Raw genomic sequence first — 23,813 nt, 5'->3', positions numbered from 1 at the left:
ACAGATAAATATATTCCACAGGAACTATTTTAACCTGAAGCAGCTGGCTGTTTCTGTCTTACCTATCAGAGTAATATTACATAGTTGTAGCTTAAATTTAGGGCACTTTGGGAAAATGTATTTGATTATAGCCCATAACATTAATTCATGATAAATGGCCAGGGAATCAGAGAAAAGAAAATATAAATGAGATTTCAAGTTCTTATAACAGGAGATTTAAAAATTACTCTTGTATTAAAAGTACCAAATTATGCTATATGAACATATATGAAATAAAGAAATGACTTATTTAAAGTTTTCTTTGAAAAAATTTCCCCAAGCTTCCTGATCTTATGATTCTCAATCAAATGCATGAGACAACATGACACAAATCACAAATGAGTTGGTTTAAAGTACTATCTATGCATGGGGTGGAAAAAAAAATCTCTTCTTTATTTTTCACGTCTCCATCATTTGTGAGTCTTGGAATATAGCATTTCAGTATTTGGTCTTTTAACATTTGACTTTTAGCAGTAAGTAACTTTCTGATTCCCTATTCATCCTTGGCAGTAGGGATGACTCAGAACTGGGTTGGAACCCTGCTTCTCACTCAAAACACACACAGGCATACTTTAGTTTCATTACTGCTCTAGAAATTAGCCCAAAGAATATAGCAAGTTAATTTTTTAATTTGTTTTCATGAATATATGATTCCTGACAGTGAATTGAAGCAAAAACTAGTTCCCAAGCTGAAAATTCCAAACCAATTACTGACTACTTAAAGATATTTTGAGTCAAGCCAGAGTCCGTGGCTTGGAGACGAACTAAGTCTATGTACTGTCTTTCTCTTGTCTCTCAGTTGGCCACGCATATTCTCAAGTTCAGTCTGAAGGAAAGCTTATAAGAAAGGGGACAGGCATGGTCTTGGCCACAACCAGCAGGACAGCTGGACAAGAAGGAAGACAGCAGCTTACCTTTCAGCTCTTCCTCCAATATTGCTATTCAGCCTGAAAACTTCACTAACCAGGCCTTCTTAAAAGGAAATTATGATCAGTGAAAACATAGGGATATGCCCAAACTAATGATGCAAGGTGCTAATTTGTCTCATTTGACAAAAAACATTCAAATATTACTGGATCTGTTTTGCTGAAATATTTTGCATATTTAAAACTTATTCCAAGTGCTTACATCAGCTAATTACCTCAATCTAATTAGGCTTCAAGTTTCCAGCTCACCCAAGCTTTTCCTAGATATTACTATTTTCCTTATACATAGAATAATATTTTATAGTCTGGGAAGTGAAATCAGACTCTTTGGCTCAACTGATGTCACAGATTTTCAGATGGGAAGAGTCCATGGGGTTCACTTTAAGTGTGTCCATTCCCTTAGGGTTCAACTGTTGTAATATTTTTCTCCTGGTACTTAACTCTTTTGGACACGCTCAGGCTTGCATTTTCTCAGAATTAAAAGATTTTTCCCTAGTTCCTTTTGGCCTACTTCATTACTTGGCTTCACTTCACATGTTCTCATTTTTGAACTTGTTATTCTTTTTGGACAAGGTCTTTGACATTCATCTTCTCTTTAACAATCAAAATGTTATATATCCTGGAATAACTCATACCATAATCTGCTCACATTCCTAACTTTTGCTACAAGAATTGCATGGCTGGACCAAGGGCATCACACAACCACTGTTTTATTTTTTTCTTTTCAAGTAACTGCAAGTCTAATTTTCCTAATATCTCACTAGAATATTTTTAGATTCCATCTCTTCATGCTCTCTTTTAAAAAATGTTCTCACTGCCATTGCTTTTATTGTGAAACAATAATTGCCAAGCTCCATCTATAAAGCCATAGCTGTAAGTCGTAGCTTTTTCCAACAGCCTAAAAAGATGGAATAGATGCCTCTGGCCCTGAACTATTTGAATAAATTCAATAAGGTTCTGCTTTTCCTGATTTACCCAATTCCCAAGTATATGTACATGCTGTTCTTGTTAAATGATTTCTTATTTATTCAGGAATTTATTGTTTATTTAGTTGGCCAAAGGGGAGGGTGAAATGTAGAGCACTGTGACAAATGTTACTTTATCATATATCTGTATGTATAAAATATGAAATATAGCTTTTTATTTTGAAACAAGTTTAAAAACATATCAAATATTTGGCAAGCCACCCCAGGATCCTCACTTGCTATTGAACTACTCTAATGAAATCTCCTCTTTCAAACAGAAAAAAGGCTCAGAAGATCTTATTAGCCTCTACTATTAGCATTTGCTAATTCTTCAGTTAGTGCCAAGGATTTAAAGAACAAAGTCTGGAGCATCTTTCATGTGTTTCAACTGATACATTTTGGCACTACACCAAAGTACTTGATTTTCTGGGAACAATGAGGAATCATCAATGACTAATTTAGGAAGCTCATCCTAAGTTATGTGGAAGTAGCATCAGGATAATGGCAATAAGTGGTGTGTAGCCCGGCCATAGGGTTGCTTTGCATTCCTAAGGTTCAGAAGATGGTGAAGGAAGCTGGGGCAGGAGGGCTTGGAGGGTTCCCTTACTGCATGTTTTCTGTAAGGCCTGGCTGCTACACACTTTGAAGAGTCAAACTGGAGGGAGGGGCAGTTTGACCTAAATTGTATATTCAAGACAAATAGAGGCAAGCAGTTCATTATTTTATTGCCATTATTTCACTTCTTTCTTTCAACATCATTTCCTTTAATTCTCATTTCCAGGTGCCCAAATGATCACATTCCCATTCCCAAAGGTAAAATGCCTGTGGAGGTAGAAGACGGATGGTGTGGCGATTGAACCTGCAGTCAGACTGCCAGGTAACAGAATCCTAGCGTCCTCCCGCCTTAGGAGATCTTGAAGGGCGGTTCAAGTTCTCCCTAAGAGGGTGGTGTCCTAAGGCGAGCACCTGGGCCTTTTCCCGGTCTTTGCTGTCAGTCATCATCCCGCCTCGCTTACACTCACCCGATTTCTGGATCGTGATTTGAGAAGCCGGGCTCTGTAGATACCTCACAATGATTTCCTTCGGTTGCAGACACTTAGCTGATGATTTTGTAGTTGATTTGAAAGAACAGAAGTGCATCGATTTCAAACACGTTTATTGAAGAACGACTGAGTGCGGGACGATGATTCAGAGGAAAACCGAACAAATATCCTGTTCTTCCGGAGGGAGCTTTCATTCTGTTGGAGTTGTGTTGTTTCTCAACACCCGCGCTGTGCCCATTACCAGCTCTGCCCAAGGACTGCTTGAATCTCACTGTTCAGGCAAACGGGCACACAGCTTTCCAAAGGACCACTGTAAGCTGGCCTCAGCTCTCCGCAGACAAAATTTGAAAGAACATAAATTGCAGAGCAGCGAAGGAGTGGGCAGGTTGGGAGTGGGGGGTTGGGGGGGAGGGAGGCCACTGGAGGTGGCGTCTATTCGTATCAATACGGCAGAGTCAGGGGACCTAGTCGGAGCCAGAAAACTTCAAGCCTAACAAACTCTGAGATCACAATCCCTCACCCTTCTCCTTCCCTCCGACGAGCCATCGCAGCGGGTGCACTGTCCCTGGGGTAGTTCGTGGGGGGACAAGGGGTTCGGAGAAAGTGGACTCCTCGTTCCCTCCCCCTTTTCCCCCATCCCTACCATGGGCTTTGCCCTGGAGCGCTTCGCCGAAGCGGTGGACCCGGATTTCCAGTGCAGGCTGTGCGGCCAGGTGCTGGAGGAGCCCCTGTGCACGCCGTGCGGGCACGTCTTCTGCGCCCGCTGCCTGCTGCCCTGGGCGGCGCGGCGGCGCCGGTGCCCGCTGCATTGCCAGCCCCTGGCGCCGGGCGATCTGTACCGGGTGCTGCCTCTGCGCAGCCTCGTCCAGAAGCTGCGCACCCAGTGCGACCACCGCGCCCGCGGCTGCGGCCACTCGGTCGGGCTGCGCGAGCTGGCGGCGCACGTCGAGCGCTGCGACTTCGGCCCTGCCCGCCGCCGCCGCCGGGGTTGCGTCTCCGGGCCGTGCGGCCGGGGCAGCGGGGACGCGTCCGCGCGGCGGGGCTGCGGCTCAGCGCCCGGGATCCGCCGCGGCGGGACGCCGGGAGTCCGTGGCGGGAGCGGGCGGGCGCCAGGGCCTCAAGTCCTGTCCTGGAGGCGGCGCGAGAAGGCGCTGCTGGCGCAGCTCTGGGCGCTGCAGGGGGAGGTGCTGCTCACGGCCCGCAGGTACCAGAAGAAGTTCACTCAGTACATGGCTCACGTCCGCAACTTCGCCAGGGACCCGGGCGGCGGCCGCGGCCGGGTAAGTACTGAGGGGTCGGCACCCGGGGAATGGTCGATCGGGGTGGAAAGGGGAACGGTTCTTTCTGGCACTTCAGAATTCCTTCGCAAAGTGACATCCTTCTTTATGTGGTAGGAAGAAGCATCCATCGCCCTGATCATCCTATCATCCTATACTATTACTATCTTTCGAGTGTATTAGTATTGCAGTTTACAAGGATTGTCCCCTTTCCACTTATATTGGGATTGGAAAAGAGTTAAACAGATTAAATTCCAACTTTTCGTCGGAGAACGAGGAATTAGGAAAACTCCTTTTCCCACCCAGACCCTTGCTTCCCATCTTTCACTCTCCTGCCTACCCTCTCTGCGTATTTTTTGTACCTTCGGCCTCGGCCTGAAGCCAGTTAGAGAAGGAAAGCCAGGTAGCGAGGACCTCTCCTAACCTGCCTCCCCTCTCCCGCTGGCTAGCATCCCGGGACGTGTCATTCCCACACCTTTGGCTCTGCATGACTTAGTTTCCCTACCAAACCACCCATATCAGCCACTTTGTACTCAGCACAGGGACTCAGGGATACGGGAAACCAGGATAACTTGGAGTTAAGAAATTAAGAGATGGGATTTCTTAGACCTGCAGGGTTCTTTTCATCACCCCGACCTTCCCTAAATAGTTCTTAAGTGCTTCCAGATTTCATTATTAGTGGAACGTGAGTGGGTGAGTGTGAGACTTGGGGAACCTAGTCTGAGAGCTCACATCTATCTGCGCTCAGACTAGCCGTGTGACCTCCCGGGATGTTTCCCTTCTTTGTCGAGGTTGCTGGCCCTGAACTGTGTTCATGGACCGCCGGCTTTCTGACGGAATAAACAAGCCTCTTTGCAGCGGCTCGTGACAAGAGGCTTGTTTATAAAGATGTTCCTTCTCTTCTGAAGGACTTCTGCACAGTGTTTGACATTGTTGGCCGCTGCCATGGTGAGCAGGGATTTAGCAGAACATACACTCCGTTCAAGGAGCTGTTTTCATTCCCCAGCCTCCTGGGGAGGAGCAACCCAGGGTGATGCCCATTTGGAACTGCTTTGCATAGCCTCCAACTCAGGCACCGAATTTAGAAGCTTCTGTCCTTGAACCTAAAAAGGATTATTGAAGTGTGAGAGGCTGAACTGTTTCTACTCTGATAAACGGAGGCACACACTTATTAAAAGTTTGGATGCTCTCTATGATTCTTTCTCTCTCATATTTACATCCACATAAATTTACAAAAATGGGAGGACCAGAGAGAAGCACAGAAGTATGGTCTGTAATACCAGTTCAGGGTTCAAGGTCCTGGGGAAGCAATGGTTGGTGGAAAGGAGCAAGGCTAGATTATATGACAGAGAAGTCCATGCAACAAGTTGAGAAGTCAAGCTGTGGTTCTGAGAAGTGAGGCAAAACTGACCATGATCTGCAGACTGCTTACCAAAAGGCTTCTCCGTGCTGCTCAGTAATGTTTTCCCACTACCAGCAGGGGCTGCTGTGCACACTGCCTGGGAAAAGTTCCTGGGAAAAGGTGGTGATGATGGTAGCAGTGGTGATGATGTTTATGGAAATTTATCATTCTGAAGTAATTGCCAAATATGTAATTTCCTAGAATAGTTAATAATATGAATAACCATGAATAAAATTCATATAGCCTTGCACTATTTCATCTTATGTTTAAATTGGTCTTTTTTAACAAGCAGGTTTGTAGATATAATTCCTGTTTGTTTAACTGTTATTTGGCCATCAGGAAAGCAATACATACTGCTTTAGTTAGCATAAATCCTCTCTTTTTAAAATTCTGCAAAACCAAATAAAAATACCATTTAAAATTACGATTACTGTAACCTACAAAATCCTGTATTTCAGTAGCAATGTGAATATTAATGTTGAAATAAATTTATAAATAGCTCACTATTATTTGCATCCCTTAAGATTTTCCAAAGTGAAATTATTACATAAAATAATTCTTAGATTCTTTAACAATTTATTTTACTCATCTGGAGGGATGAGCCCTACCATGGGCTAATGGAGGGAAAAAATAAGGATACCTGCATGGTCGAATCAGAAATCTGTTTAAGTTACAGTGGAGTCAGAATCAGATGCTGAGTTAGGATAAAAGCTGCATGTATAAACATGCAAAGCCATTTAGTCATTTTTGAAAATAGTTATTTTTCTCACATGCATGGTTGTTCCTTCAAATACATACTTTCAAGTAAATTCAGGAAGAAATTAACCTCCCAAATTCAGCCATCCTTAATTTTAAGATTTTAAGGTTTTCTCTTTTTCAAATCAATTTATTTACAGTTAAAAAACACCTTTATTGTAGCATTTTTTTTTTTTATATTTTTTAACTAGTCAGTTATTTTATCCCTTTTCTTCTAGGATGGAGAGCATAAGCCATTCACTATTGTGTTAGAAAGAGAAAATGACACTTTGGGATTCAATATTATAGGAGGTCGACCAAATCAGGTAACCCACCCTGTTAATGCATAACTCACTCTTTGCTTAAAATAATAGAAGACTTAGTTTTCATTTGTGGATTTTAAGTTAAAACAAACAAACAAAAAAAAGAAGGTTTAATCTTTAAAATAGTGCTTGTCATCAAAATGCAAATGTTCCAGTATAAATATTCCAGAACAAACGGAGAATTTTTTTTGAGAAAAATAAAACAACAGCTAACAAACTTTGCTACTTAAAAAAAAAAAGAGTACATTTCACATTTTACCTACATCATACAGCCCTGTTGGCAAATTTCTTAAATAAACCTATTTCACAATAACACATATAGGCAATTTCTACTTGATAATCTTAGACAGGTATATTGCTTGCTTGTACCTCTTATTTATTATGTCAAATTGGTCAGTTTTCAGATGCTAACACAGACCAGGCAGTTTATAAAATATCTTGAATGAATGAATGAAGAGTTAAAATAAGTTGAAATGAGGGATAATTGTTTTCACAATTACATAGGTAATACCATGTCTAAAAAAGATAGTTGATTTGATATATTTTTGGCTCCCCAAATCAAATTTTTTATTAAATTGAATAATTTTTTCTACATTGATGCCAATTGTTTTCAAAATGCATGAGTTAACAAACTTATACCAAATACTGTAGTTGCAATATTCTTTCATATCCTTCAAATAGTACATCAACTTAATTTGCATCCTAACTAGGAAAGGTGGTGAAGTTTTTAAAAAATCATGTTCTTTCACTTTCCAGTCAGCTGCCATGAAAGTTTTGCATCCTGCATTGCAGACGTTGGCCACAGAAACTGTCAGCATTGTTGGACATATGCTGTGTTCAGGCCAGGATGGCAATGACATATTTCCTCTTTGTATTCAGCATTTCGAAAACCTAGCAACTAATGACTGCTGTATTCTGTTTCTAGAACAGTTGCCATTTATTATGAAAAGATAAAAGTCTTTTCAGCATATCATTTTTGTTTTCTTTTCCCGTAAGGAATATTTTTATAAATGCTAGTAGGGTGTTTGACATTTAGATGACACTAGACAATTTTAAGAGCCTCTTACAATTCATGTTAAAGAAGGCTGATTAAGGAGAAATAATTTTGTTTAACTTGCTATAAAGCGAAATGAAATTTAAAATTATACAGTGTATTATTATAGAATGTTGGACATTTTCCCTAAATAAGTTTTGCAGGGTAATTGGTTTTCTGTGACTTGCTAAAATGTCCTATATGTATGATATTGGCTATGTGTTTGAGGTTTAATTAATCATTAGTCTCACTGTACCTGGAACTGTGTGAAGATTAGCTTTGAATGGGTTCTCCTACAATTTGGAGTTGATCTTTTGGGATTTTATACTTGAGTAAGCTCCTAGTCTCCCCTGTGAATAGGTACAGTCAGAGCTATATTTCCAAATCTGTCACATCGTGAGGCTAAGTTATATTTTCAGAACTATGACCACATTTCAAACCAGTTATATAGTTAGGCTGGATATGCTTTTTGTTTTCTTTAACTTATAGCCCTTTTTAACTGCTATACCTCTTTATACATGAGACGTTTTATAAATAGTACTTAGAAGCCCATTGTTATCATTGTTCATGCCCTTTCCCCATAGCTTTTATGTATACTGAAAAACATGAGGTAACTAGATAATCTTGTCAAAGATGTTCATTCATTAAAGCTGCCATCTTGATTAATGACTATTTGGTGTTAAGTAAGTTAAAATTCAGTACCAAATCTCCAGCTAAGAAAGAGAATTGCATGTTTAGAGAGGCTTGTCAATGTTACATTTACTAAATTGTTTTTTATCCAACTTAAAATTTTGTTTACATCTTTCTTACTGCTAAAGGTTTTATTTTTTAAAGGATAATCAAGAAGAAACACCAATGGAAGGAATTTATGTTTCAAAGATTTTGGAAAATGGACCTGCTGATAGAGCAGATGGCTTGGAGATTCATGACAAAATCATTGAGGTAAGACAATAATAAAGCACAAATAGGATCTGTGGAAGAAATATTTGGACATTTAAAACTTCCAAACTTATTGCTTTTCCTTGGTGTGGTACTTATTAGAGTGTATATCTAACTAGAGTGTATAACTAACCTGTTTTAATTATTAGATATTGGAATAGAAGAGTGAATCACCCAGAATTTCCAAATGTGTTAATGAATATCTCCATTTTAATAAATTGTTTTTCCCCATGAATTATAAAGATAATTGTGTGATTATTAAGGGATTGATTTGTTATAACATCTCAAAAAAGGATGATAAATCTCTGCTGAAGAACACTTTTGACAAGTAAATATTACTATCTTTAAACCTGTAATTAGTATGTTATATGTAGAATTATTTATACATTCCCTTTTTACCATTTCTTAGTTTAATATGGTTATCTTGTTCATGTATCTTTTACATGAAAAAAAAAAAAGCAGCTATTGCAAAAACTTGGTGGGAACTCTTCATTTTCTCTAATGTACATTGTGGCTGTATTGTTTGTATTTAGGGTTGACAAAGTAAATACTCACAAGGTAGTGAAACTTGAGCTGTGATAATAGAATTTTGGGTCACTGCCATTTACCGCCTCAGTGCTTTTCAAATTTTAACTGGTTGAGATAGTATTATTTGGCGTAACTGAAAATTAGGTTAGCTTTGTCAATGGAGTTATTTCCAATGTATTTGTAAAGACATAAATAGAAATTTGGAAGGTATACTTGACTCCACTATTCTTTTGGAAAAATTCTGTTCTTTCTAGATTATATAATCATTTGCACTACCTTTCTGAATGTCTATATAAACTATCTGGATGGAGACTGTTTTTCTTTATTAAACTTTGAATAAAGTTTTAGATGTTCATTTATCATTTGTGCATTAAAAAAGTTGAATTTTGAATAATTTGACCTAGAATGAGAGTGAAGAGTAGAGAAGAGCCTATCGTTTGTTGTTGACTCATAACATTTAAAAATTAGCTGATTAGGCACTTTGGGGAAGAGAGAGGAGTCGCCTTTGGCTGAGAAATTGTGGTTTTTATCTGAAGAGGTCTCTTGCATCAAGGTTTTCTCTTTCCAGTTTTGTAGCCAAGAAAGTATGGAGCTACTTTCACTGATGCTATCCAGTTTGTCGTGACAATTTGCCTGGTGGAAACATTTACATGCTACAGTTTCTAAAGTTAGAATTTTTCTGTTTCTACTCATGTTTGTGCAGTACTATAAAGGACAAGATAACTTAAACAAAAAATTGTTCTTTTTACTTTCTGCCTTATTGCTAGCATTTTGGTTTTTCCAGTTAAATGGAAAACAAATGCCTACATGTGCTACTATTAGAAGGGCTGATGGAACTGGATATATATATTCAGCTAACACACACACTCACATATACTCATAACAGAAACACATACTGGGGATTTAAAAATAATTTATTCCAGCTAGGTAACAATGTTATGTATGCTTCCTTAATGTTGCATGGAAAACGAGGAAGAAGAGTTTGTCTTTTATATTGTGATATAACATATTTTTTAAAAATTTACTGGTTTTGTTCATGTATAGATGTACTTTTATAAAAACTATGGTTGATTAATCAAGTGCGTCTTTATATCTAATACTGTTACAAATATATGTCAAAATAACCTTATTTAAATAATATAAGATACAGAGCAAAGAGATCAACCATGGAAATCTAAATTATAATTTATAACCAGCTGCAGTATTATTATTTCACCTTGATGTGCATATATTAGCTGCTAATGACAAGAGCTTGAAATTTGCTTCAGTGATAGAGATTTATCAATGTATCCTTTATGCAAGGGTAAATTGGTATTATGCATATTTTTATTATAGCTCTGTAATGAATTCATGTGACCACATTTGCAGTTAAGAAATGAGTTAGGTGGTATACATATTTCTGGAATGTTGCCTGTTAAACAGCATAAAATATTTTGCAAGGAAGATTATTAGAAATAAATCTCTTATATTTAGTTGTTCAGTGATGCCATCAACTTTTTTAAAGTGATAGATATTTGTGTGACCTTATTTCATGTACATATGTAAATAAGCATGCTTGTTCTTATGCATATATATGTGTAAATATCCCTATGTACCAATTAAAGTAAGAAATATTTGATTCTTGTCAATTATTTTAGTTCATCTACCATTATGGTACCAGTCAACTTTACAGAGTTTATAATAATGGGAAACTGATAAGAAATATATTGATTAATTTAAAATATGCAGAGACAGAAAAACAGATTTTATATTAGAGGAATTTCTTTTTCATTTTTTTGTTCTCAGTGATTTGTTTAGTGAGCTAATTTGATGGACTGTTTTTTTTTTTTTTCAGTTTTTGAATTTCAAATGGCCTTGCTGATTTAAACCTAGTGCAACAAATAAATTTGTTTGCAGAATAAAGTACACAAATAGGTCATATATTATGAACTACCCATGTGACTTAACTCCCACAGTCTGACACATTACTAAATGCCTTGAATTCAGTGATATGTAACTTAAATAAAAAATAGAAACTGTTAGATAATTTATTTTTTACTTAAATCAAGATATACTAAAAATATTTTGTGTAGTTAATTGCTTAAAGCACTCATTACAGCGTTTATGAAATAAATTTATAAAATAAATTTTCATAAATCACTCATTTAAAGGAGGAAATAGATATGTTAAAAGTTTGGTTCTACTAATACTTAAAGAAATTTTAATAACCCTAATAAAAATATTAGCTATAACAATTTTGTTAAAATTTAACAGAAGACAAATACTCCAAAAGTATTGCTTTTTAGTATTGCACATTCTACTGAAGGTGAACTCAAGAATTATAAAAGCAAAAAATCATAGTCATGAGGTAAACCCATGTCATATTTTTCACATAATACAAGGCAAATTTATTTTTGAGCCAGTCTCCATGAGCAGTCATGTTTACCAGTTTCAAGATGTTTACACATCCACATTTGTTAAAATATTTATGTGTGTAGATTCAGAAAAGACATCAGTTGTGATAGTTCAGTTACATTAGGTGTCAAAGTATCACCGGAGACTGAAAAGACAGATGTTGTTAAAGACATTTTGAAACATCACAGAAGTTCACATAGACCAGGAATTCACCAGAGTCTACATCTGAATAAAAGCATCTTTTACAAGCTGTTTTTCACCCTGTCAAGGCTCAAAGGACCACAGAAGATCCTTGATACTATCAGAGGCTTTGAAACAATTTTATGCAGGCAATACCATTACAGTCCTTATCATCATGTTAGGATGCCTGAGGGGTATGTGGGAGGGAGTTGAGAGTCAAAGTTCACTGCTGCCGTCAGCAACTATTCCTCTATTATTATTTCTGTGATGCTGATAGTGGGCTACACAACTATAACCCCTAAGTGAGAAAGTGAATAGAGGGGAGGATAGTCATTCATGGCTCTTTGTTCACATTTTCTTCTCCCTCCCCCAACCCCCTTCCTGAGTTCCTACCAACGCCCTGTGACTGTGACAGGAAAGTCCATCCTTCTTTCAGCTTCTGGAGACCAGGGAGTTGGGGTGGAGTGCTGTGAAGTCTTTGAGAAGAACAGTTTGAAGCAGAAAGCAGAGTTTTCTTTAGTGTATACATTAAAATCTATTCTATTTATTTAGTTCGAAATTCATTATGAAATGCAACACACAAGACATTTCCATTTACTTTAGAAACAATTCCCACATGGAATAATGTCAGTGTAGCACTTTCTAGAAAGTACTGAGTTTAGTACTAGCAGAAAGAACTTTACAAATATCTCTACAAGAACTTCTTAACTATTCCAGACTGCCAACTACAATTTCTTTTAGTTCTGTAATGGTAGACATTCTGCATTCTCTATCACTACTTTCTCCTCCACTAAAGTGTCAATCTTTGGTGGTTATCATGTTTATTTGCCCAAGACTCTGCATAGTTTTGTTGTAGCTATTAACAGAGGAAATTTAAATGCAGATCAGACCTAAACATTCAGGAATGCTTTTGAATCAGTTCTTCAATGTGGCACCCCTCTATGTGCCTGATGGCGCAGTGTAATTTACCACTTCATAAAGCAGCCATGCTAATTTGTTTATGCATTAGAAGCATTTACAAGTTTTGTAGGTCACTTGTAAATCTGGTGGGCAATTAGAATTTTTGACAAATTGCTATTTAATTCAAACATATCACTGAATTTGTCAATAAAATATTATCCTCACACATCTTTAAAGTGTATTTTAACTGTTCAAATAACATTGACTGATTGAAAGAATTAGGAAAGAAAGCAATCCTGTTAATGCAAGTAAAGAAGTACATTGTAATGAGTTTTGTAATCATGATTACATTTGTAATACATGATTGTCATTATATAAATTGTATAATTTAATGTATCTTGAAAAGTACTGTGGTGCAGTAAGAGCATGAATTCTGAAATCAAGGAGATCTGGCTGGAATTCCTGTCCTGCCTTTTAAAACGTGTGGCCTTGAATAAGCCAGCTGTGCCTCAGTTTCTATGCCATTCATACTTACTGTGTGCACATAATGCCTGGCACAGGGCAGATTCTTGGAACCTGCTATCAGAGCCTGATGTGTCTCATTCAGCTTATGCAAGTAGTTTTGCTCTCCAAAGCAGATAGACAATGCAGGGAGAGGAAGGGGAGTTGTATTTTTCTTTTTGAAGAATTCAGATCACTCTCTCCAGCTTTCAACCATTCCCATTTCCATAGGCACCACAGTTTGAATGAGTAAATGTAGAAAGTTTTAAGTTGTACATTTCACCCAGTCATATGGACCTCAGGTGCAGAAAGGGCTGTGGGAGAAAACTTTACACTTATGATTTAATTCAGTCATTCAACAAGTATTTTACTAACTGCCTATATGTGTCAGGTGGCATACCCTATGTTGTGGAAATAAGACTCTGCTCTTAAGTAGCCCGTGGTGTAGAGGTCCTGTTTTCTGTCTATACAAGGCAAGGCAGGCCTTTATGTGAAACTACTCTTTCAATTGTTATGAGCGTAAATGGACATCACCATCTTGTCTGAATGGAATGACACTATGGATTTATTCTAGTTTTCCCATTGTCCTACAGGTAGTTCAATTCATTTTGAGACATGATAAGGAAGGGGTTAGTAAAAGAGTAGAATCTGTGGATGTAACATAGCAATGTGGTTTCAGGAGGAGGTGCAGGCCTTGAACTTGGGTCTCGGCCTTGAATTTGAACTGGGTTATCTCACAAACGTTTCTCAATTTTTCTTATTCCCAGTTTTGTGCCTATAACTATGAGGGTAACAATAGCTAGTCCCTCAAATTTTCTATCCAGTTAATCATAGTATTTTGCCACTCCACTGAGTTTCCATTATTGATAAATACAGTTTTGTTTAAAATGTAGTTTTATTTTAGCTTACAAAAGAAAGGCTGGAAAGGTCTTTAAAACCTTGAGATTTAGTGTGTTAAGCATTGCTTTATCTGTTTTAAATTTATAAGATATGAACTTTGATTTCTTTTTTTTGAGTACTAAGCTTCTGAGAAAGTAAACAGGGTCACCACATATGACTATGCAGTTTGCGCACTACATAACTGCATGTGATGTCCCTGTCAGTAGGTCTAACTGTGGCTCCCCTTTCCCCTTTTGTTCCCTGCTACAAAAATCCTCAACAGAGCACTTATAACATTTATTTTTATTTAGGTGATTTTTATTAGGTATAATTGACATACAACATTATATTAGTTTCAGGCATATGATAGTGATTTGATATTTTGTATATATTGTAAAACGATCACCACAATAAGTCTAGTTGAAATCATCACCATACAGTTATAGAATTTTTTCCTGTGATGAGAAGTTATAAGATCTACTCTCTTAGCAGCTTTCGAATATGCAACACAGTATTATAACTATAGTCACCATGCTGTACATTACATCCCCATGATGTATTTATTTTATAACTGGAAGTTTGTACCTTTAGACTCCCTTCACCCATTTCCTCTACCCCTCACCCCCAGCTTTGAGAACCACTGAACAAGCTGTTCGCTGTATCTATGAGGTTTTTTTTTTCAGATTCTACATATCAGTTAGATCCTATTGTATCTGTTTTTCTCTGTCTGACTTATTTCACTTAGCTGATATACATATATATATATATATATATATATATATATATATATATATCACAGTTTCTTTGTCCATTCATATATCCATGGACATATATGTTGTTTACATATCTTGGCCATTGTAAATAATGCTGCAGTAAACATGGTGGTGCATACATCTTTTTGAATTAGTGTTTTTATTTTCTTTGGATAAATACCCAGAAGTGGAATTTTTGGATCATATGGTAGTTCTATTTTTAATTTTTTAAGGAAACTTCATAATGTTTTTCATAGTGACTGCACCATTTACGCTCCCATCAATAGTGCACAAGGGTTCACTTTCCTCTACATTTTGGCCAACATTTGTTATCTCTTGTCTTTCTGATAATAGTTATTCTAACAGATGTGAGGTGATATCTCATTGTGGTTTTGATTTACATTTCCCTGTTGTTTAGTGATGTTGAGCATCTTTTCATGTACTTATTGGCTATCTGTATGTCTTCTTTGTAAAAAAAATATGTGTTTACTTCCTCTGCCCATATTTTAATCAGATTGTTTGATTTTTAGCTGAGTTGTAGGCATTCTATATATGTTTTGGATATTAACCCCTTATCAAGTATATGATTTGCAAACATTTTCTCCCATTCAGTAAGTTGCCTTTTTGCTTTTTTGCTTTTTTTCTCCTTTGCTGTTCAGAAGCTTTTTAGTTTGATGTATTCCCATTTGTTTATTTTCACTTTTATTCCCTTTGCTTTTGGTGTCAAATCCCCCCAAAATTGTTGCCAAGACCAGCATCAAGAACCATATTGCCTATGTTTTCTTCTTGGAGTTTTATGGTTTTTAAGATTTTACATTCAAGTCTTTAATCCATTTTGCATTAATCTTTGTGTATAGTGTAAGACAGTGGTCTGATTTGATACTTTTGCATGTGGCTGTCCAGTTTTCCCAGAACCATTTACTGAAGAGACTGTTCTTTTCCCATTGTATATTCTTAGCTCCTTTGTTGTACAGTAATTGATTATATATATGTATGGGTTTATTTCTGGGCTTTCTATTCTGTTAATCAATGTGACTGTTTTTTATATCAGTACCATACTGTTTTGATTACTATAGCTTTGTAATAGAGTTTTTAATCAGAGAGTGTGATGCCTTCACCTTTGCTCAAGCAAAGGTTAAGATCACTTAAGATTACTTTGGCTATTTGAGGTCTTTTGTGATTCCATACAAATTTTAGGATTGATTTTTCTTTTTCTCTGAAAAATGCTGTTTGAATCTGTAGATTGCTTTGGGTAGTATGGACATTTTAACAACAGTAATTCTCCCAATCCATGAGCACAGAATATCTTTCCATTTATTTGTGTTCTTCAATTTCTTTCCTCAAAGTCCTATAGTTTTCAGTGTACAGGCCTTTCACTTGTTCAGTTAAATTTATTTCTAGGTATTTTATTATTTTTGATGCAATTGTAAACAGGATTGTTTTCTTCATTTGTCTTTCAGATAGTTCATTAATACTGTGTAGAAATGCAACTGATTTCTGTGTATTGATTTTGTATCCTGCAACTTTACTGAATTTATTTATTAGTTCTAACAATTTTTGGTGGTGTCTTTAGAATTTTCTATATACAATTGACTGTCTGTATACACCAGTTCTGTATCTGCAGATTCAACCGTGGATTGAAAGTAAAAAAAAAAAAAAAGAAAGTTCCAAAAAGCAAAACTTAAATTTGTCATGCACCCGCAACTATTTACATAGCATTACATCATACTTAGAATTATTTACATAGCATTTACATTGTATTAGGTATTAGGAGAATGTACATAATTTACATGAAAATACCATGCCATTTTATATATGGGAGTTGAGCATTCACAGATTTTGGTGAGGGCTGGAGCCTAGAACCAATTCCGCATGGATACCAAAAGATGACTGTATAAAATTATGTCATCTGAATATAGTGAAAGTTTTACTTTTTTCTTTCCAATTTGCATCCTTTTTATTTAATTTTCTTGTCTGATTGCTGTCCGATTAAATCTTCCAATACTATGTTGTACAATAGTGGTGAGAGTGGGCATCTTTGTCTTGTTCCTGATCTTAGAAGAAAAGCTTTCCTCTTTTTACCATTGAATATGCCATTAGCTGTGGAACTGTCATATGTGATATTTATTATGTTGAGTTAGGTTCCCTCTGTACCTACTTGCTTGAGAGCTTTTATCATAAATAAAATGTTTACATTTTGTCAAATGTTTTTTCTGCATTTACTGAGCTGATCATATGCTTTTATCCTTCATTTTGTTAAAGTGGTTTATCACATTGATTGACTTGTGGATACTGAATCATCCTTACACCTCTGGAATTAAGTCCCACTTGATTATGGTGTATGATCCTTTTAATGTATTGTTGAATTCAGTTTGCAAATATTTTGTTGAGGATTTTTAGATCTGTGTTTATCAGGGATATTAGCCTATAATTTTCCTTTCTTTTGGTATCTTTGTCTGGTTTTAATATCAGGGTAATATTGTCCTCATGAAATGAGTTTAGAAGTGTTCCCTCCACTTCTGTGTTTTGGAAGAGTTTGAGAAAAATTAGTATTAATTTTTCTTTGAACATTTGTTAGAATTCACCAGTGAAGCAACCTGGTCCTGGACTTTTGTTTGTTGGGAGGTTTTTGATTACTGATTCAATCTCCTTACTGGTAATCAGTCTGCTCAGATGCTCCATTTATTTGTGATTCAGTCTTGGATGGTTGTATTTCTAGGAATTTATCCATGACTTCTAGGTTATCCAGTTTGTTGGTATATAATTGTCCATAGTAGTCCCTTATAATACTTTGTTTTTCTGTGGTATCAGTTGTAATGTCACCTCTTTCATTTCTGATTTTTTATATTTGAGTCCTCTCAATTTTAACTTTTCAAGAACTAATTTTTTGTTTCATTGATATTTTATATTGTCTTTTTGCTCTCTATTTTATTTATTTCTGCTCTGATTTTTGTTATTTCTTTCCTTCTGCTAAATTTTGTTCTTTTTCTAGTTTCTTGAGTTGTAAAGTTAGGTTGTCTATTTAGGATATTTATTCTTTCTTGAGATGGCATTTATTGCTATGACCTTCATTTTTAAAACTACTTTTGCTGCATCCCATAAGTTTTGGTATGTTGTATTTCCATTTTCATTTGTCTCAAGATATTTTTTTAAATTTCTCTTTTGATTTCTTTGTTGACCCATTGGTTGTTCAGTAGCTTGTTTTGTAATTTACACATATTTGTGAAATTTCTAGTTTTCTTCTTGTAATTGGTTTCTACTTCAATACCATTTTGGTGAAAAAAGATCCTTGATGTGATTTCAGTCTTCTTAAGTTAGTTAAGACTTATTGTGTGGCCCAATGTGATCTATCCTGGAGAATGTTCCATGTGCACTTGAGAGAATGGCTATTCTGCTGCTTTTGGATGTACTGTTCTGTGTAGATCTGTTAAGTTCATCTGATCTAATGTGCCACTTAAGGCCAATATTTCCTTATTGATTTTCTGTCTGGATGATCTATCCATTGTTGTAAGTGGGGTATTAAAGTTGCCTATTATTATTTTCTTTCTTTAGGTTTGTTAATATTTGCTTTATATATTTAGATGTTTCTATGTTGGGTGCATAAATATTTACAAATATTTAATCCTCTTTGTGTGATTGACCCCTTTTTCATTATGTAATGCCTTTCTTTGTCTTTTATTTTAAAGTATATTTTGTCTGATATAAGTATAACTACCTTAGCTTTCTTTTGGTTTCCATTTGCATGGAATATTTTTTTCCATTCCTTCAGTTTTAGTTTGTGTGTCCTTAAGTGTGAAGTGAGTCTCTTGTAGGCAGGATACAGATGAGTCTTTTTTAAATTTTTATTTTATTGAAGTATAGTTGATTTACAAAGTTGTATTAATTTCTACTGCACAGCAAAGTGATTCAGTTATATATAAATAATATATACACACACACACATTCATTTTCATATTTTTTTCCATTATGGTTTATCACAGGGTGAGTCTTGTGTTTTTATTCATTTAACCACTCTGTGTCTTTGATTGGAGAATCTAGTTCATTTACATTTAAAGTAATTATTGATAGTTATGTACCTATTTCCATTTTCTTAATTGTTTTCTGGCTGTTTTGTAGTTCCTCTGTTCCTTTTTTCTTCTCTTGCTCTCTTCCTTTGTGGTTTGATGACTTTCTTTAGTGATATACTTAGATTCCTTTCTAATTATCTTTTGTGAATTTACAATAGCTTTTTCCTTTGTGGTTACCATGAAGCTTAAATATAACAATTTATATTTACAACTGTTTATTTTAAGTTGATAAAAAGTTGAGTTTGAATGCATTCTAAAGTTCTATATTTTTACACTCCCCCCACCCATGTTTTATATTTTTGATGTCACATCTTACATCTTTTTCTCTGGTGAATTCCTTAACAAATTATCATATATAATTATAGTTATTTTTAGTACTTTGTATTTTAACCTTTATACTAGTTTTATAAGTGATTAATTCACTATCTTTACTATATATTTACCTTTACCAGTGAGATTTATATTTTCATATTTTTTCTTGTTACTAATTAACACCTTTTTCTTTCAGTTTAAAGAAGTCACTTTAACATTTCCTGTAATGCCAGTTTAATGGTGACAAACTCATTTAGCTTTTGCTTATCTGTAAAGCTATTTATTTCTCCTTTAATTCTGATTGATAATTTTGTTGGGTAGAGTATTCTTGGTTTGAAGTATTTTTTCTTTCAGCACTTTTAATATATCACATGACTCCCTTCTGGCCTGCAAACTTTCTGCAGAAAAATCTGCTGATAGTCTTGTGTGTGCAACAAATTGGTTTTCTCTTGCTGCTTTTAAGATTCTCTGGTTGTCCTTAACCTTCGACATTTTTAATTATGTTTCTTGGTGTAAGTCTGTTGGGGTTCATCTTATTTGGTACCATCTGGGTTTCCTGGATCTGAATGTCTGCTTCTTCACCAGATTAGGGAAGTTTTCAGCCATGATTTCATCCAATAAGTGTTCTGCTCCTTTCTCTCTCTTCTCCTCCTGGGACTCCTATAATGCAAATGTCATTTCACTTGCTGTTGTCCCATAGGTCCCTTAAACTATCTTCACTTTCTTTCATTCTTTTTCCTTCTTGCTTCTCTGATTGGGTGAGTTTCTTTGTCCTGTCTTCAAGTTCATTGATTTTCTTCTTCTGCTTTATCTGGTCTGCTGTTGAACCTTCTAATGTATTTTTCAGTTCACTTATGGTATTCTTCAGTTCTTTTTAGTACTTGTATTTTCTGTTTTTTTATCTTTTTGTGAATTTTTCACTGTGTTCCATCCAGTCTGCTCCCAAGTTTGCTAAGTGTCTTTATGATCATTACTTTGAACTCTTTATCTAGTAAGTTACTTATGTCTGTTTCATTAAGGGTTTTTTTTTTTTTTTTAGGTTTTATCTTATTCTTTCATTCTCTCTTTCTTCATTTTGCTTGATTCTCTGTGTTAGTTTCTATGCATTAGATGAAACAGCCACCTCTCCCATTTTTGAAGTGTCGGCCTTGTGTAGACAAACCTTAGTGTTCAACTTTGCTCTAGCTCTTGGCTGTCTCCCAAACCTTTGTGATTGTCCAAGCATCCTATTTTATTTTTAATAGCTGCCAGTGTTGCGGGTGTGCCAAGACCAGTTATTGTCCCAAAGGGGAGGCTCTCAGTCATCAACTAGATTCAGGCTGATTGGAAGCCAGACCCTCAGGCAGCAGTTTTGAGAGTACACAAATATATACAGTCCTGTTGGACGACAAGTGTAAAGTCTGCTGGCCATCAGTTTCAGGTGATGTATAGGTGTCATTTGGCAGCAGCTGCAAAAATCAAGGCACCACACAAGGATATAAGCCCCTTTCTGGAAGATACCAGTGAACAGGAATGAAGCAGAGGGAGAGTGCAAAGATTATATCCGCAGCATCAGTTCCCTGACAGCATCTCTGTTGGCCCCTTTAAGTATGCCAAACCAGAAGCCTGCCTCACAGGCCAAACTTCTGGATACACAACTAGGCCTCTTTCTCAGAAAGACTGGGCACGTTTCAGTCTGCTATCTGTGCAGTGCCCTGGGAATGGCAGCTTGCCAAGAACTGTCTCTCCAATTGTTACAGTCCCATGGGACCCAGGAACACAAGGCTCCCCCAGTCTCTAGAGCCAGGCAATCAAGAGGTGTTCTCTGGATGATAGCCACAAAAACTAGGGTACCTGATATAAAAACTGGGGCACCAAACACGTGTAGAAGCTTTCCTTCAGGAGTTACGGGCACCCTGGTGTGTTTCAGAAGGACAGTACAAAAATGGCACCCTCTGAAAAAAAGAAAAAAAAAAGATGGCTCCCGCTGTCTTCAGTATAAAGATGGCACCTGCTCGAAACGAAAAGAAAAAAAGATGGCAACTGCCGGCTTTAGTGAGGCAGAAGGAGAGCAGAAAGACGGCACCCACAGCCTCTGCCCCTGGATAGTATCCCAGCAGGTCTCTGCCACTCAGACCAACATTTTAAAATTAGCAAATGAGTCTCTTTTAAATAAAGGCTGGGCATCTTTTTGCACAACAAAGGAAACCATAAACAAAATGAAAAGACAAACAATGGAATGCGAGAAAATATTTGCAAATTTTGAATGATAAAAGTTTGTGCTACTCAGGATATCTGAAATTAACCCAGAGATAACGCCATTACGATTCTCAAGTGTTTATCATTTCCACCTGGACAAGCACAGTAGCTTCTTGAGTAAACTTTGCCCTCATCCAGTCTCTACCACGTCAGCTCAACTTACTTACTACTGGCAGAGTTGTTATTTTTTTACTCCTTTGCTGCAGCCCCTTCATTATCATTCTATTGTCAATAGGGTAAAATTCTAATTTATCAGTGAAGCAAAAAAGGACCTTCAAAATCTTTTTCAATTTTCTTTCTTAGACTCGCTACTGTAGTCACATGAAACTCCTCCCCTTTTTTCAGGTCTCTCTGCCTTTATTCCTTCTTTCCCTTTTACTTGGTATTCTGGCCTTCCCCCCACTCCACATCTCTTCTTTCCCTGGCAAATTTCTGAGTATCCTCAAGAATCCTCCACTCCTTGAAGCCCTTCACAATTCACTAAGGGGAATTATTTTCTTCTCTTCATTGCCAGTAGATTTTTATACCTCTCACTTTCGTAGCACTCTTCATAAGCTTTGCTGTTTATTTATTGTTTGGTGTTCTTCCCTGACAAATGTATGGATTTCTAAAAAGTGGTTTAGAATTTTATTGGACTTAATAGTTCTAGCACCCTTCCTGCTCTCAGCATTGTGTCTGGTAAACCAAAGTTTCTCTGTTATTTATCTTTGAATTATGGAATAAATGAATGGATAGACCTCAAGCTCAAAATTTTTGGCATTATGGTCTAGATCTAACGATTTTTCAGGTGCCAGGTGGGCAGCCCCTGAAGGCTATCCCTGTTACACCCTGTTCCTTCTCTTTGCATCTTTATCACAAGGTCAATCAGAAGTTGAAAGATGCACTGTTTCTTAAGTTTTAAAATCCCTAAAATCTAGTGTAAATGGATTGAAGCAGTTTTATTTTTCTAGACTGTTTTGTCTAGCCTGTAAATAGGAAAAAACTCAAGTCTGCAACACAATGTTTCAAATTCTGTTTATGTAAATGCTTGAATTGGATCTGAAGGTGTGTATGTTTGCCTTTAGATTTTTTGTCATTGAACTTGAAGGACACTGGTAAAGCTTACTAAATTCACATGCTTGCCTACAAAGCAGATTTGCAGAAAATGGTACTGGACTGAACATGGAATCGAACAAAAACATGATTAACCACAGAGGAACTGAAAAGATGAAAGGTGTTATCAATGTTTCCAAACCTTGTAAATGGTTTGGTAAAAAGACAGACTTTGGAGCTTCCTAGAGCACTGCGGATGGCTGTGGAGACTCTTTGAAGTTCTCCTGATGAGAGCTGCTTAGAATAACTAACAGTAGCCCCAGCTGTGAGCTTTTCTGAGGAATCTTAAGGAACAACAAACTAAGCTTGTTGTTCGGAGCTATTTAAGGCAACTTTTATAAAGTTGTGCTTTTGTAGAATATGTGCTGTTGTACTCCTTGTAGATTCTGGTGCTTTTACAGAATTTTATACATATTTCTCCATTTTTTTCTAAAATTTTGTTTTTCCTACTGCCTTGAGAAAGCATCACAGAAGAGCAAAGGGCAGCTAGCATGTGTTGGGTGGATTTGATCCTCTTAACCTATGAATTACTGTGGCCACATCACAGTCCAATGGCTGTATGGACAGTTCCTTTAATCAGCTTCCCTCTTCTTTCTTAAGCAGTTAATAGTGTTCTTATGAAGCTTATCACTCCTTTAATAATCAGCATCTCACAGGTGATTCATTATTATCTTCAAATAAAAAGTGCCCCAAAGAATAGACATTATTCATTATGTTTAAAATATTTTATATAATTCTATCTTGCTATCAAAGATGTAGAAATAAATCTCCAACTCATGAGATTAAATGAGCAATTTAAATGAGCAATTGACTATTCTGCTCACTTTATAGGGAAATGATTATATTTCATGATATAGATTAGGATAAAATTTAGCACTGTATAGTTGGAAAATATATATAATTTTAAATTAAATTTTAAAGGGATTTTTTGGGTAAAATTAGGTAATTCAATATTATACTTACATAATCTGTCATAATGAAGTAAAAGAAAATAAATTTTCTTTATGAAATCATATTTAGAAAAGAAATCATTAGTTAACAAAAATTTGTTAGTCATATAAAAGATAATCTGTTTTCTGCTCTGTTTCTATGAGTTTGGCTTTTTAAAAAAATATTCCATAAATAAGTGATACCATGCAGTATTTGCCTTTGGCCTATTTCACTTAGCATAATGCCCTTGAGGTTCATCCACGTTGTCACAAATGGCACATTTTTTCTTTTTCATAGCTGAATAATATTCCTGTGTGTGTGTGTGTGTGTGTGTGTGTGTGTGTGTGTGTGTGTGTGT

General features: G+C 36.3%; 1 protein-coding gene across 1 annotated transcript in view; it reads left to right on the top strand.

Annotated features, from left to right (window-relative positions):
• Nucleotides 1–3,617: 3,617 nt before the first annotated feature.
• Nucleotides 3,618–23,813, top strand: part of PDZRN4 (PDZ domain containing ring finger 4) — a 372,250-nt gene continuing 352,054 nt past the window's right edge. The window contains exons 1-3 of the mRNA XM_027093508.1: nucleotides 3,618–4,253; nucleotides 6,627–6,713; nucleotides 8,578–8,685. Coding sequence (XP_026949309.1) covers nucleotides 3,618–4,253; nucleotides 6,627–6,713; nucleotides 8,578–8,685 — 831 coding nt within the window. The remainder of the gene's footprint in view (nucleotides 4,254–6,626; nucleotides 6,714–8,577; nucleotides 8,686–23,813) is intronic.

This window comes from Aethalodelphis obliquidens, unplaced genomic scaffold (genome assembly GCF_003676395.1).
Source record: "Aethalodelphis obliquidens isolate GAN/ISIS:26980383/991018 unplaced genomic scaffold, ASM367639v1 scaffold84, whole genome shotgun sequence".
NCBI lineage: Eukaryota > Metazoa > Chordata > Mammalia > Artiodactyla > Delphinidae > Aethalodelphis > Aethalodelphis obliquidens.
The sequence above is the reverse complement of the archived record's forward strand: the minus strand, read 5'-3'. Positions and strand labels throughout refer to the sequence as shown.